Consider the following 15,884-nt stretch of genomic DNA (forward strand, 5'->3'; position numbering starts at 1 on the left):
GAACACAGATAATACATATAGAGACAGGTTTCACAGGGGCATATGCATACTTCCTTGGGGATTAGGAAAGGCCAGAGACCAGGAATTGTGAGCCTGTGGGTGATGCTTTTTAACTTCTTTAGAAGAGGAAGCTGGCACTGACTGCCCATGGTGAGGTTCAACCTGGGAGGAAGGAAGGGGGAGGGAATGGTCTCTGATCCTGCTCTTGACACTCTTATAAAGGGCTCTTAGTAACTGTGTGGCCACAGCCTCCACTGCTCCCCACATAAGCTCAGGTTAAGTGCCAGTTTTAGAAAATGGGGGCAAGGAGCTAGAGCACAAATGTGAGCAAGGTATTTATAAACAAATCTATTGTATTAAAATCTGAATTTACGAACCAGATCCACTGCAGGAGATGAGACATAGGAATGAGTAGTTTGCTTTACTTTATAGAAGGGTTCATCATCCTCAACTCTCAAGTTAATTAGGCTACAAGTCTCATTTCCATTAGAAAGTCAGATCCAATTGATAGAAACTCCATGTGTTTAACTTCCCTTGACAATGGTCAATAACCCAGGCTACAGGTGTACAGTCTGTAAAGGCCTCAAGCCTTTCCCAGATCCCTTCTCATAGCAGCTGCCAAGACAGTCTCACTCCTCTATCTTGCAGAGGGGACACGGCCTGGGAAGGGGCTGCTCCAGGTCATATACCAGAATCCTCCTAACAGGAGCAAAGTGCAGAGATGCTGCTGTTATACATGCCCAGGCTCTTAGCCAAAATGAGTGCACTAAAGTCACTTTCCTGTCTTGGCTTTAATTTTCTCATCTGTAAAATGGGATAACAGTCCCACTTAGAACCGCTGTGAGAATTAAGTGGAAACTACCAAACTGTTGACACAAAGTATGTGCTCAGTGAGACTAATGACCAAGGCAGATCCCATGCTTCTGAGTACATTCCTCACCTCACCCCTGCCCCAGCCCAGCAAAACCACCAACACACTTGACTCTGTGTCCAAATGTTTTATCTTTCGGCAGGAAAGATCTTCACAGTATCAAAAGTAAAGAATTGAAAAACGAACAAAAACAAACACAAAGAGAGCAGTGTTGGGCCAGCAGTACCATCAGCCCCTAGCCCACAGGCCAGTCCAGCCCCCAGGCTCTGAGTGAGGAGGCTGCATAGCACCAGGAAGCGGCTCTGCGGAGGTCCTGAGAGGCCCCAGCACAGCACAGCATCCATTCAACTTTTGGTTGGTCCAAGATGGCGAGGAGCAGGAAGGATCTTGGGCAGGGGCGTAGGGATGTGGAAGAAGAAACTGTAGACTTTCAGTTGGCAGTTGGGGTCTCAGGACACCCTGAAGAAGCTTGACCCGGCAGGGGCTGAGAAAACAGGAAAGTATGGCCACACTGTGAGTCTTTGCCCTAGTCTCCCTGTGTTGGCTCTGGGTTTCCATGGGTCCCCATGGGCAGGTACTGCTGCCAGCTATTTTTGCTCCTCAAGCTGAGCATCCTGAATAGACTTCCTTGATTACCTACAGCAGAGGACACAGGTCAAGACTCTGCCAGGAACAGCTCCCCTGTAATGCATCTTTCCAAGGCAGGGTAGTGTAAGAGCCCAGACTCTGGACTTTGGTTTCCTACTGACAGGTAGGGGAGAGGCAGCATAAGCACTCTGACTCCTGCCTCAGGCTCTGGTACACAGCCCAGTCTAGGTCCTGAATCTGTGCCAGCACTGCTTTTTCATTCACTCTCAGGGCTCCCAATCTCACTCTGAGGAGGGTGGGGAAGGTCAATGGAGAGCCCTTATGTTGGGGTGAGGCAGGGAGGGAACATCTCTTGTCTTGGGAAAGAGATCAACCAAAGAGGGAGTCCCTGAGAGAAGATGGCCCAATGAGGTTTCCTGGCTGAGTGGGGCACTGGGCTGTGGGAGGAGGTGTGCCCCCTTTTCTCTCAAAATAGGCAACAAATGAAAGTGCCTGGGGTTCCCATATCTCCCGGATCCTATGGAAGTGGACAAAAGAGGCAGGAGGCCACCCTGACCTTGGCAGAAGCTCCTTAGGATGTGGACTTTTCAGCTGGCAAAAGATCAAGGAGCCTAGTCCCTTCAGAGAGAGGGACTGAAGTGAATCTAAAGACAGACCTGACTCCAGGCAACCTAAGGTGCCATAGGGAGCCCAGCTCCAGGCTGCCCTGGCTTCAGGCTCTCTGGCTGTTCCTGGGGAGCTGAGGCCAGCATCAAGGTTGGGGAATCCTGACCCAAGAAAGGACAAGGGGACTCGGCTGAGGGTCTGGGAAGTCTACTGCCCTGGCCCAGAGAGGAGCAGGAGGAAGACAGGTGAGGACATCTTGGGGGTTCCTGAGCTCAGCTCGCCTGCCCTGGTTTCTTGTTGCCTTAAGGGCAGTTTTGTGGTTGCCAGCCAGCAAGGCCTGATCCCAGGGAGAGCATAGGGTTAAGATAGGGCATTGCACAGCCATTAGGTTGCAAACCCACCATCAAGGCCTGCTTGCCTGCCAGCCACCCTTCTCTCCTGCATTATGGTTCTCGGTCTTCTGTTCTCAGTCCAGAACATCATCTGGTATGTCAGTATTTCACACAAAAGGACCTGTATAGGTGGTTGGAAGAGGAGCCCCGAGCCCAGCTGGAGCCCAGGTCTCTTCTTCAGGAGGCAGCTTAGCTATTAATTTATTCATGGGGCTTGTCTATTTGGGGAGAGCACTTACCAAGTCCTCCATTCCTCAGTGACCTTGCCAAAGCCTTGGTCTAGCTCATCTATCCTCTTACTGATCCTTTGGGGCTAGTTTCTTCTTGTACAGCTTTAGCTGGGAAGCAACCTGGTAGCAAGTGGCCTACTAGGCCGGGCAAGTAAGACTCATCCCTGAGGCTAATAATGTCAGGGGTGATGGTAGTCCTCTGCGGATTAAGGCTGCTTAGCCATTTGAGAGGCAGACGGTAAGGGAAGTAGAGGCCTGATGGAGATAGCCCTGGGTTGGCAGTGTGGGAAGGGTCCTTCAGGAACACAGGCAGGAGGGGTACCAGGAGGGTCTGGCCCAGGAAGGAGAGATGGAAAGACAGAGGCCTAGGGGTGAGTGGCCACAGGAGAAGAGATGGGGCCTGTATCTTCAGAGAGGGTAGCTGTCACTGTGGAGGTACAGGGGTCAGGGCTGGCAGTCCACTAGTCCAACTCTATGTGCCCCACAGCATGGGGACAGTGAACATGACAGAACCTAAGGAGACGGAGTACAGAACAACACTTGAGGGTCTCCATACCTCACTGAACTGTGCTGGGAGTGGTTTTCTTGAGGCTGAAGTTGGTCCAGTTCACAGCAACTTTCTGACGAGTTTGCTTTGCAGAATCCAAACAGAACCTATTATATTTGAGACACCAGAAAAGCATAATCAGAGGTTCCCCCTCTCCCTGCTGGAGCCACAGATCCATGTGTCCTGGTCACTAAAGGAACCAAGTCAGCTCTGTACAGCCTCCCTGGCTCCAGGGTATCAGGATCTAGCAGGTTATGAGAGCATTGCTGGCTTTCTGGACAGGGTGTCCACGAGCCTAGGGAACAATCTATGAAGAGACTGACACTGCCTCAGGATACAGAGTCACTCCTCACACTGTATTTTCCTTTGGCTACACTGGGCTGCTTTCTTCTCCCCTAGGTTATTGTGTGTTGCTTTCAGCCACAAACCTCTGCCACAAAGGCCCTCTTTTACCTGGCCTCCTTGTTCTCTCTCAGGTCTTAGCTTGGGTCCCACCTCTTCTGGGAGTGCTTCTGGGAGTACTCCTACATCTTAGCTTGGTCTGCAGCCCCACTTCTAGCTGTCTCGTCACAGCCCCATGCCCTTATTCCTCCAACAGCACTTATTGCTGGACTGTGTGTTTACGGCTCTCTCTCCCTGTTAGACTATCTGATTTGCCTCCAGCCCAGAAATCAGCCCAGGCAGAGCAGAGGATATGCAAGTGAATAAACAAAGTGAACAAAGCTAGAGAAAGCTCTGGTTCTTGGGGTCTGACATGCCTCCTTCTCCCTGTCCCTTACACCTTCCCAGATGCTGTGCCCTGCTATGTGGATACCTGGGTTCTAGCAGATAGACTGCTGGGGGAGAGCCTCTCCAGGGTGTCAGGCTGAGTGAGGGTAGGCGAGAAGGCATCCTCACACCTACCTCTTGAAGTATTCCACCTCCCGGTCAGTCTCATCCATCTCCACCCCATCCATGTCCTTGGGCAGGAACACATCGTCTAGGAAGACACAGCCAGGAGGGCTCAGTGCCCACGGCCAGGCCTCTGGGGTCATGCTCTCGGGGCAGCACTGCCCACACACGAGGTCTACCCTCCACCCTGTGGCCTGGCTGGGTGGGGGGTTAACCACTCAGTTCCTGGTGCACTCACCCAAGGAGGCGGCCGTCTTCTCCTGCTTGTTGCGGTTCCGGCGGCTGCGGCCCTTGCCCTGCGGCAAGCTTTGTGGCCTTGCTGGGCCTGGGGGCTGCATAGACTCCTGCTCCAGAGGCCGTGCTTTGGCCTCACCTGGCCAGTTTCGCCAGGAGCTGCCCTTCTCGTCAGCTTTGGGGCTGCCAGCCCAGCCTGGTCCTGGCTGGCTCCCCTCTCCAGCCTCAGCACAGCTGCCCACCTTGGAAGGCTCTGGGGCCTTGCCTGGCTGCTTGGAGCTGGGGGTCTGGCCCTTGGCATTGGGAGCCTCAAGGCTAGCTGGGGACCGGGGGGCTGGGCTCGCCTCATTCTTCTTGGACTGACTGCCCTGTCTCTTGCCCTTCCGCGGCTTTCCACTTGAGGCCACAGGCTCAGACAGCTCCTGCTTGAAACTGGGAACCTCCTTTGGGCTTGGCTCCTCAGGACTAGGGTTGCCTGGCTTGGGTGTCTTGACCCAGATCACCCGGGAAAGGTTGGGCACTGCATTGAGTCTCCTCACCAGCCCATTCTCAGGGATGATACCGGGAGGGGGCCCCCTCACCTCTGTCCATGGTGGGTGAGAGCCTCTCATTTCTGTCCATGGTGGGGCTGGCTCACCTGGAACTCGTAACGTGTGGTTCTGAGAGGACCCCAAAGTCAAAGGGGACAGGTCAAGGTTAATGTCAGGCCGTTGTTCTGATGAGCCATTGAAGTTTGAGGGGGATAGGTTCTGGGGCTCTGGCTCAGCAGCCCCTTCCTTAGAGAATCCATTGCTGTCCATGTTGAGCTCACACACACTGAAGCTGGCACGGATAGAGTCCTTGACGGTGTTCTTGATCTCTTGCAGACGGCTGCTCAGGAAGCTGTTGACCCGATCCAGCTCCCGGTCAGGCCACTCCAAGAGCCTCTCCCTGGTAGGCCTTGGCTCCCGGCTTCCAGAAACACTTCGATTCACCTGCTTTAGAGCTTCTGCTGCCAAGTGGGCCTTCTCCTTTTCCTGCCAATATAAGCAGCAGTTTCAGCTGGGGCCTGGCAGCTGCCAGGCACAATGTGACACCTGACACATCAGCCTGGGGCCTGGCTTTACAACTGGCTAAAGGCAAGGTCCTGTCATCCAGGCCTGCTCACCCACCCTGCAGGAGTGAGGATGAAATACAATTAGATAGGTACATGTTCTGGGGATGAGACAGTTAAGCTCACAGAGGAAAGGTTTTATAGTTTGTTCATTCAGAGCCCCAGTGTCAATCTTAGGGCCCAAGACCACTAGGACTCAAAGGGATAAGAATGCAGCTAATTGCACCTGCCTTCCTGGCCTGAACTAAAACAACTCACTCATTTGCTGAGTCTCAGTGGACTCATCTGCAAAAGGCAGACAATAATTCTGGAGTGAAGACCAAAGTGGGGATGCAGGTGAGGGAGATGGCTGCTATAGAGGCATTCTCTCCAATTCTGCTGGTAGTAGGGAAAAAAAAGCTGTGACATCATGGGAGGCCTTTCAAGAAGTAAGTTGGGGCTGTGAGACCACCAGGGTAGGTCAGACTGCTCTGGGTGGCAGGAATGTATGTATGGGCTCTATGGAAGAGGGAGAAGTTCCATACAAAGGCCACTCACCATTCAGCTGTGTCAAGTCATCAAGCCCGACGGCATACACTGGACAGCTACATGGGGCCCCACAGCAAGATGTAAAAGCAGCCCCCTCCTTGCCCAGGTGAGAACTGGGAGGCCAGACTCTGTCAGTGTTGACAGACCCAGTTCTGGAGAATGAAAGTGGAAAGTCTGTGGGCTCTGAGTCACCCCACCCCTCTGCCCAACCTCCACACACCAGCAGGCCAAGGATGCCTTTCAAGGGAGACGGGAGACAGATGTCAAAAGCCCATGGGAAGGAGGTAGCGGTGTTGGTTGGGCCAGGGATTGGATGACTTCACCATTTTACATATTTCTAGCTGATCTGGGAATGGAGGGGGAGGAAAAGGAAACTGGGGAGAGAAAAGAGGCTTGCCACCACCTCACAGTCAACTTAAAGGGGTGACCCTGTGCCCCAGCAGGGCTCTGCGATGGACTAGTACCACCACTGTGGGACCTTGGACAAATCACTTACTCTCTCTGAACCTTACTGTCCCCCTTGGTATATTTGGGAGAAAAATGGTCTACCTATACCTCACAGTGTTGCCAGGACACCTGAGAGAGCATGTCCCTTCCCCCAGGTGCTGACAAGGCTGTGACTTGGCACTGTGGTACTCAGGTGTGGAAGCAGCTCGGTCTGGAGCAGTGTTTCCAGCCCTGTGCCATGGAGTTTAAGGCCACGGCAGAGATATGAGGCCACAGGGAAGAACGAAGGACTGGAAGGCCCCCCACATCACTCCTCCCCTACACCAGCACAGCCAATTCTGTTAAGATTGGAGGTTCCGTGGAGGATTTCAATTGCAAAAAAAGAGCTCTGCTGCTAAACAAGTCTGAAAACAACAAATTAGAGGAAGTGACGTGGAACCACATGCGATTTGGTAGTGAGAGGAGAACATAGAACACACTTTCTGTTATGCGCCACGAGCCTGATCCTTCTCACATCTCATTTAATCCTCACAACTGCCCTTGTTGTGCCATTATCCTCAATTTGCAGATGAGGACACTTGACTCTGGAACAAATAAAGACCTGGCCCAAGGTCACACAGTTAGAAAAGTGGCAGAGCTGGCTCAGCACACCCAGGTGTGATCTGCAGTTCCTAGGTCTTTCAATCTTGTTTGACGATCACTTCTTGATCACTGACTGTGAAGCACTGGGCTGGGCTCTGCAGAATTCAGCTGTGCATGAGAAGTCTGCTGGGGGAAACTAACATGCAAACATGCTGTTGAATTCTGAGTGACAGTGACAAGAGCTACAGGGAAGCACAAGATGCTCTGGGAACCCAGACTGGGCCATCAGGGGTGCTTCCCAAAGGAGGGAGTATCTCACTGGGTCCTGAAAGGTGACTGGGATAATCCTGGAAAGTGAGACTAGCACTTTTTCGGCAGCAGGAGGAGCAAGTGTAAAGACTGGGGAATGGGCCCATATAATCTTTAGGGAATGCAAACTTGCACAGGGAGAGCTGGATCCCAGGTTTCTTTTAGGAATGAGGGGTGGGAAGGCCAGCAGGGAGAGAGATGGAGTGGGCAAACTAAGCAGGGGCTGAAGAGCCCTGCAGGCCAAGCTCAAGTCTGGGTTTGACAGTGAGGGCAATGTGTGGCCACTGAAGGCTTTTACAGTTGCAGCAGTAGGGTGGAGGGAAGTGGGTGGTTTGAGCTTTTGGGAGGTCACAGGGCCAGGACTCGGTGACAGGTGAGAAAAATGGGATGAGTCACAAAAGCAACACTGATGCCTACTGGTGCCGCTGCCGTTTCCCTGACCAAGTGCGCTCACTCTGTTGAGCCTTTCTGTGCATCACTGTTTCATTCCTTGCAACCATCTGAGTTAGGCTCTACTGTTATTCTCATGTTGTGGATGAAGAAACTGAGGCTTAGAGGTGAAGTGATTTGCCCAAGGTCATCCATCAAGTGTGGTAGAGCCAGGTTTCAAACTGAGGTCCGATTCCAAGACCCGCTGCTCTTGATCACCACGATGCATTCCTCCCAGGATGGCACCCTGGGTTCTGGTTCAGGCCACTGGGTGGATGGTGGTGCCATTAACTGTACAGACAACAGAGAAGTAAGAGCAGGCCTCCTTGGAGAGAGAGAACAAGCTCAGTGTTGGATGTGCTCAGTCTGAGTACCAGTAGGACATTTGGGAGGAGGTGCTCAGTAGCTGGACAGCAGAAGCTGTCAATGTGAAGTGTGGGGAGGAAAAGGTAGACATAGTGAACCAGGAACAACACTGTCTAGAGAGCTTTTCTTTGCCAGGGAGAGGGCCTTGAGGGGGAGGGTCGGAGAAAGGAAGAAGAGTCCAAGAAGGAGATAGAAGAGAGGTCAGAAAAGGTGAGAAATCTGGAGGACACAGTATTCCCGCTGTTCTTCCACTGCCCCCACCTGGCTGAGGACAGAGGAGCCAAAGAAACCATATTTGAAAAGGACAACCAATACAAAAGGTAAGATGTTGCCTAGTGGACAAAGAAGATGGGACAGGAGAGTATGACTTAACAAAGATGTCACTGGTGGTTCTGTGGAGGGGAGGTAGAGGAAAACAATTTGCAATGAACTGACTGGAAAGCCAGTTAATGCACACAACATTTTTCAAGAAATTTAGCTGTGATGGGAGTAAAGAGTTGAGATGAGTGAGAGAGAGAGGCCGTACACTCAGGACACAGTGACATGATGATGGGAGCCAGCCCAGGAAGCCGAGGTCAGATGGAGGTGGCAGGAAAGGACGGCATGGCCTTAGGCAGAAGGGGTAACTCTTCTCTCATGACTAGAAGAGAGTCTTCAGGTAGAGTGGTAAGATGTTTGAGAGAGTGCCTGTCCACTGGCTTTTTCCTTGTTGAAACAGGAAGTGAGGTCATCTAACAAGAAAAGTGTGGTGGGGAATGCCTGGAGGTTTGAGAAGAATTTGGAGGTCTGACAAAGGGGCTATGGTGAACAGAAGTGATGAAGAACAAGTAGACTAGGGGCTACCTGAGGCCTGCTAGGCAATGTGAGGGCTCAGGCAAGTGGGAGACCAGGTGTCCTGGGTACCACAGACAGATGGGATTGAGCACTTTCCTCGAGGTGTAAAAGGGGGGAGCGAGGGGTCAAACTGAGGGCTACGAGTTTCTGAGTGGGTGTAATGGAAGGGCAACAGGCCCAGGAATTGAGAGTACTGGTAAGACAGTGAGTGAATGATGGTCAGAGGATCTCTATGGCCTTGGAAGTGGAGAAAGGGGCAGGTGACAGCCTTCAGTGGATGAAGAGGAGTGGCCGGGAGATTGTAGATAACAGAATCAGGATCAGTTTCAAAGGAGCAGGGGTTAGTACATGAGAGACAGTCATGGTCTGGAAATGGTATAAGGGAGTGGAAAGATACTCAGCTTTATTGGTCTCCTGAGATGGGAGAGAATGAGCAGTCTCCACTGGATGGCTCCCAGGGGAAGCTGTATTTTTGGTGGACAGCCAGATCATGGTTAAGTTTGAGAGGTAGGAGAAGGACAACGAAGAGGAGGCTGAAGCATAAACAGATACTGACCATGACTGCCTATCACATGACCTTGCAGTTGCCTGGTGCCTTGCTGTACTCTGGTCTCTAGACTGGACTGGATAGGCAGAAGCTGTGCAGTAAGGTTCTGAATGAGTGAGTAGTGTGATAAATGGCAGTTGAGAGAGATGTGCAAGGTAGAGTGGCAGTACAGTAGAAGGAGCTACCTGAGGAAGTCTGAGCTTGGAAGGAAGTTGCCAGGAGGAAAAGGAGGGGAGAGAAGAGTGTTACCAGCATTACCATCAAAGGGTTAGGGCTGTGTGGGCAGAGATTTATGGAAAGTGTAACAGGCCTAGGAACTTCAAAGTGTGCTTGCTCGCTGGGACCTAACTGGGAACCACTGCCTTAAAAAGCCAAGGAAGGCTAGAGACCACTGTTGCTCACTGGACACTTCTGGTCAGCCAACACTGAATGGGAGAAAGTTTGCTGACCATTTTCTGAAGGCAGTGGTGGGACCCCTTGGCTTACTACTTCAGGCTGCAGGGAAAGTTTCCTGGTTTGTCCTTTGGGGTGGAAAAAGATGTAGAATTGCTGCTGCTTTCCAGAGCACCAGGGCTGTTTGACCACCCAGGACCTCGCGCTAGCTGTCTGTCAAACCCAAATCTTCGCCTGCTGGGCTCCTGAGTGTGGCACTGTGCAGATGCAGCTGGGGGCAGGCAGGTGAAGAGGTAATGAGGTAGCAGGGGAGGAGCCGCCCAGCCCTGGGCTTGCTTGGGAGCAGGGCTATCCAGGAATAGCTCACTGGGTTCTTTCCTCAGCCCTCTGAGGAGCTCACTCAGCCCATGGGCTGGGTCATTCCCATGGCTTCAATTATATCTCCAAGCTGGCAACTCCCACCCCACACCTCCATCTCCACCTTGGTGTCTCCTGAGAATCTCTGAGCCAATGTGCCCCAAATGAATTCCATCTTCTGCCAATGCCATCCTTGATTGGCGAATAGCACACCATCCTGCCAGTCACCCAAGCAAACACCTGGAAGACATCCCTGATTCCTTCATCTCTGTTTCATAATCAGGTCACCAGAGCCAGTCATGTCTGCTTGCCTTGCTCCAGACCCACCATCCATCAGCTTTCCCTGGGCCTCTGTATTCCTTCCCAGAGTGTCACCCCTCCAAGTTACCTTCCATATTGCCAAAGAGTCATGGTGGGATACAGATTTGATCAAGTGAATCCTTTGATAAAAGCCCTGCAGTGACGTCCCCTCAGCTATGGGATCAAGTCAGAACTATTCAGCTGGACCTATGAGACCCTTTCTCATCTCTACTAGCTGTTCTGCCTCTCTTCTATTTGAGTTTTGGCTACCCCAAACTGCTGTGCATGTGCTATGCCTGCTGCCAGAACAACTCTCCAGATGAACCTGAACTCACAACTCACTCCCTACAACTCAACTCTGAAGTCAGCCTCTTGGTAAGCCATTTCCAGCATTCCCTGGCAGGATGGGGGGCTTCCCTCATGCCAGGGCTTGACACCTGCTAATGTGCTCGTCCAGTTTTATGTCAGTCTCTCCACTGGACTGAGTTTCTCCAGGATGAGAACTTAAACTGTGTCATGCTTTGGCTCCCAGTACTTGCAGAAGTGTTTCCTGAATGAATACACAACTGACTGACCGAAGCAAGTCCTTTGCTTTGAGGAATCCAGCAAGCACTTCTGAGGCCAAGACTCGTCTCTCCTCCAATCCCTAGCCCCAGGCTCTCTGACCCTGACGCCTCCCAAACTATTTCAGACCTTCCCATAGCAGTGAGCTGTGCCAAGGCTTCTGGCAGCCAGCACCATCCATGCCCCAAAAGTCCTGGGGGTAGGGGCAAGGGATTCCTCAAGGAGGAGAGGCGGTAGAGCTAGGCTCCCCCCCCACACCCACCTTCTTTTTCAGCTTGTGCCGGGCCCGCTTGGCGGCCCTGGCGCTGTTGGGGACTTTGGGCTCCGTGCTGTTGATGAATTCCAGCAGCTCATCCACATCTCGGTGGTCCACGGCGGGCTCCCCAGGGATCCCGCCCAGGGCGCCCCCCTTCATGGGCGGCTCCTCTTTCCGCCTGGTCAGCCTCGAGCGGAGCTTCTCCCGGATCTCTGTATAATTCCGACTCGTCGGGGCAGCGGGTGGCTGGGGGAGGGGGAGGTGCTGACGTTACACCCTGGGCCTGGGAAGCCCGGAGCACTCCCACCCGCTGGCACCGAATGTGTGGCAAGAAGCGAGACAACTGTTCTTTCTACCATAGCCACAAAGGCCAAGTGGCTTCAGCCTTGGCCAGGCTCAGAGCTGAGGCAGCAGTGGGCGGAGTGGGAGGTACGTAACAGCATTCTGAGCACACTGACTTGGGAGCCAGGTAAGCAGATTTGAGCCCGGGCTTTGTCACTTGCAAGCTGTATGACCTTGGGCAGGTCACTGAGTCTTGTGTGCCTCGATTTTGTCATCTCTAAAATGAGAAAAAAACCCCCTGGCTTAAAAGTGACCAACAGTGTAATTACTTTCACCAGTTCTGTCCTCAACTGCTCTACCCTAGTCAGCGGCCCTTTCCTCTTCACCCTACGAGACTTCTGAGCTGCCTTCGCCCTCTGTCTGGAGACAGCATGTACTCTGCCCTGAGCCTCCTGCCTGGTGCCGTCTGTGTTCATGGCCTGTCCCTTGCTAGCTCTCACGCTTGGGGGACTGAGAGCCTTTGCTTCCATTCTGCCTTCATCACACACAAGTGTTCGCTTCTCTGTAATTATACATATGCATGCTCATCAGAATCACAGCTTTGTCTCTGCCATTTCCTTTCCTTTTGCCTAAGAAAAAAAGTCAATCTTAAGAGAAACCATGAAAAAGCAAAGATAGCAAAGTGTTTAAAAATCCCTGCCTCACAAATGTGCTGTAAGGATCAAGCTAGTGGACGCAGGTTGCGAGGACTCAGAGGGTACCAGTGTGGTTATTATCCCCATGAGCAAGGGGGAGGCCTCTGGGGAGAGGAGTGCTCCTTGGTTTACCTTGACTGGCCCCCAGCCCTCTGGCCTGGGCAGGCTCACTCACCGCATTGTGGCCGAAGAACTCACAGTAGCAGCAGTCACAGAACTTTCCATCTCTCTGATGAGTGGAGGATGAGGTGCAGGAGCTGCGCTCTGAGCTGCTGTCCTCTTCCTCACCCAGGCCCTCATCTGCCTCGCAGGGCTGGGGCAGCTGGCAGGCCAGGCCACTGTGTGTAAACTTGTGCCCTTTGCACCCAGGATCCCTGCTGTTGGGGGAGAAAGATAAGCCCACAGATGAGGGAAGGCACGACAGGAGCAAGCTGCAGCAGGAGCCTGGGGGAAGCATCCCCACCACTGCTGTCCTGACTACCCTTTGCCTGTCTCATCCCACACAAAGCCCAAGGCAGTCAACCCTATCAGTGCCTCTCACAAGAACAGGGCCAACACCCTGACTGTCCCTAAGGCCCAGCTCAATGGCATTATTCTGGAAAGGTAGGAACCTCATGCCTCCCATGCCCATACCCACTGAGTAACCCTCCTGGACTCTGAAGGAGGGTCACATAGTACGTGTGTATATCTCTCTATCCTGTTGTATACCACACTTTACTGTGATGATCTGTTTGCCCACCTGTCTTTCAGACCAGACTGTGCATTCCCTAAGGGCAAGGACTATGCCACTTCTATTTTTGGGTCCCAGTGTGCATGTGCAGCATAACAGTATACACAGCAGGTATTCAGAAAGTAGGTGTTTGAAAACAGATTAGAGGGCTGATGGCTCTCCTGGAGCATCCGAAGGAGGTCGACAAGGTCAATTTCCTTTCATCCTCTAAGGTCCTTAGACGGAGTCTGCCCCAGTGGGTGGAGCAGCCTTAGCCATGGGGCCTTAAAGTCAGGAAAGTAAACATGCTTAGTGGGCTAGACTCTATGAGTTACTTTACTGTTTGGGCTTGGTACTCTGGTTAGCATATTATTTCTTTTTTTCCTTTTTATTTATTTATTTATTTATTTAAATTCAACTTGCCAATGTATAGTATAACATCCAATGCTCATCACTGGGTGACGGGCATTAAGGAGGGCATGTGGTGAGATGAGCGCTGGGTGCAATACTGTATGTTAGCATATTATTTCTAAGTGTCTCCCACGTCCTGCAAAATAGATGTTGTTCTCTATTCCCATCCTGCAGCAGAAATAACTTAAGGGAGAGAGTGCTTAACTGCTTTGCCCAAGGAGTGGCTAGGACTCAGCCTGTGCCTGTGTGCAAAGCTCATGCTCTCCCATTGTACTGCTTTGCCTCTGGACTTTAGGAAGCACTGGGGATATCATGTAATATAGACTATTTTTCCAGGGTAAGAAAGAACCTAGGCCCACAAAGTACCATAACTGGAGCCAGGAGAGCAAGAGCCCTGGGTTGACTATCAGAAGCTGGAATGCTTGGGGGCTGGGGACATGGAATGGGAGCCAGGAGAAAGGGCAGGATGAGGAGCAGTGAGGAGGTCTGGCTCCCAGGGTAGTCTGTTGAGCAAGGAGCAGAAATGGAGGGGCATGAACCATTATCAGTGGTACTCAGAGAAGCTTAATCCAAATTGACCATTCTTCACTCACATTAGCAAAATTAAAATACCTGAGTATTTTAATAGTGCTCCTGAGAATATGAAGAAACTAACACTCTAGTATTGGTGGTTACATCAATTTGGAGAGCCCTTTGGAAAGCAAATTTTCAATGTGTTAAGAATCCTTCTCAAAAAACATCCTCTCATTCCTTAAACTGAGAACGTTTTTCATTCTGAGGGATCTATTCCAAGGAGGAAAAACCCAAAGGGAAAAAGCTTTAGGCAAAAACATCTTTAGAGAGAATTTTTACACAATGTTAAAATACTGGAATGACTTCAATCATAAGTAACTGGAGAACAGTGAATTACACTATGCAGAATATTCTCCAGCCTTCGGCTGAGGCCCAGAAGACCACACAGGAGCCAAACAATGAATGCTGAGTGAAACAGGACAATGAAAAACTGGAAACTTTATGGACACCACCACCATTGTGTGGGAAAGACCTGTAGGGAAAACTGCTAACAGTCTTAGTACTGGGGTGGTGGGATTTTAGAATGACAAAATATAAATGCAGATTAAACACAGACTTGATTTATAATACAAAAATACACATATTTATATTCCCCAAAGAATGTTATCTTCCATATATACATTAATATAAACTTTCTCAGTACTTAGAGTTACTTTCAGGGAATCTTTAAGCCAATAATTCTGGACTTACATCAGATTTCGGTGTGAGGATGTTTACTACAGCCTTGCTCTTAATGGCCAAAAACTAAAAATCCCCAAATGTCCAGGGATAGGAGAATGATGAAATAAATTATGCTAGAAGTATGTAATAAAACATTTTTGGTCACTTGAAAGTTTTTTGAAGAATTTTAACAGCAGGGGGAGGGTATGGGAGTGTCTGGGTGGCTCAGGGGTTGAGCATCTGCCTTTGGCTCAGGTGGTGATCCCAGGGTCCTGGGATCGAGTTCTGCATTGGGCTCCCCACAGGGAGCCTGCTTCTCCCTCTGCCGATGTCTCTGCCTCTCATGAATAAATAAATAAAACCTTAAAAACAAATTTTAACTGGGAAAGTGATCTATAATGTTAAAAAATAACTATACAAGAATGTATAAACATGGACCTACTTTATATAGAGACATCAGGAAGAAAATATACCACAGTGTTAGAAGTTTATCTTTAGGGGCTCCTGGGTGGCTCAGTTGGCTAAACCTCTGACTCTTAATTTTGGCTCAGGTCATGATCTCAAGGTCATGAAATTGAGCCCTGCATCATGCTCTGCACATATTGGGGAGCTTGCCTGGGGATTCTCTTTCTCCCTCTGCCCCTCATGCTGCTCATGTGGACATGCTCTCTCTCAAAATAAATAAATCTTAAAAAAAAGAAAAGTTTATCTTTAGGTTGTAAAGAAATTTGTTTTTCATTAGACATCTCTGAATTTTTCCAAGTTTTTAAAAAACAATAAACATCTACTTCTTTTATGATTGTAAAAACTATACAAAAGACATAGAGTCAGGATGCCTGGATGGCTCAGTGGTTGAGCACCCACCTTTGGCCCAGGGCATGATACTGGAGTCCTGGGACTGAGACCCACACTGGGCTCCCTATGGGGACCCTGCCTCTCTCTCTCTCTCTCTCTCTGTCATGAATGAATAAATAGAATCTTTAAAACAAAAAACAAAAAACAAAAAAAGACATACAGCCTACCTTTTTTATTTTCTAAGATTTATTTATCTATCCTAGAGAGTGTGAGTGGGGGAGGGGCAGAGGGAGAAAGAATCTCAAGCAGACTCTGCACTGAGCATGGAGCCTAATGTGGGGCTCCAACCCACAACCCTGAGATCATGACCCAAGCTGAAACCAAGAGTCAGACAC

At 50.6% G+C, this 15,884-nt stretch overlaps 1 protein-coding gene across 19 annotated transcripts in view; it reads right to left on the reverse strand.

The window, feature by feature from the left end:
* Positions 1-983: 983 nt before the first annotated feature.
* The window catches only part of FAM193B (family with sequence similarity 193 member B), a 32,984-nt gene continuing 18,083 nt past the window's right edge, over positions 984-15,884 (reverse strand). For 15 of the 19 annotated variants that reach the window (XM_041748658.1, XM_041748671.1, XM_041748661.1 and 12 more), the window contains 6 exons: positions 12,517-12,718; positions 11,371-11,610; positions 4,364-5,375; positions 4,138-4,213; positions 3,244-3,341; positions 984-1,355 (listed from right to left, as the gene is read on the reverse strand). In XM_041748658.1, the coding sequence (XP_041604592.1) occupies positions 3,245-3,341; positions 4,138-4,213; positions 4,364-5,375; positions 11,371-11,610; positions 12,517-12,718 (1,627 nt within the window). In that variant the 3' untranslated portion in view covers positions 984-1,355; position 3,244. The remainder of the gene's footprint in view (positions 1,356-3,243; positions 3,342-4,137; positions 4,214-4,363; positions 5,376-11,370; positions 11,611-12,516; positions 12,719-15,884) is intronic. The other 4 variants (XM_041748662.1, XM_041748659.1, XM_041748657.1 and 1 more) reach the window with 3 other exon arrangements.

This window comes from Vulpes lagopus, chromosome 3, assembly GCF_018345385.1.
Source record: "Vulpes lagopus strain Blue_001 chromosome 3, ASM1834538v1, whole genome shotgun sequence".
Classification (NCBI taxonomy): Eukaryota; Metazoa; Chordata; class Mammalia; order Carnivora; family Canidae; genus Vulpes; species Vulpes lagopus.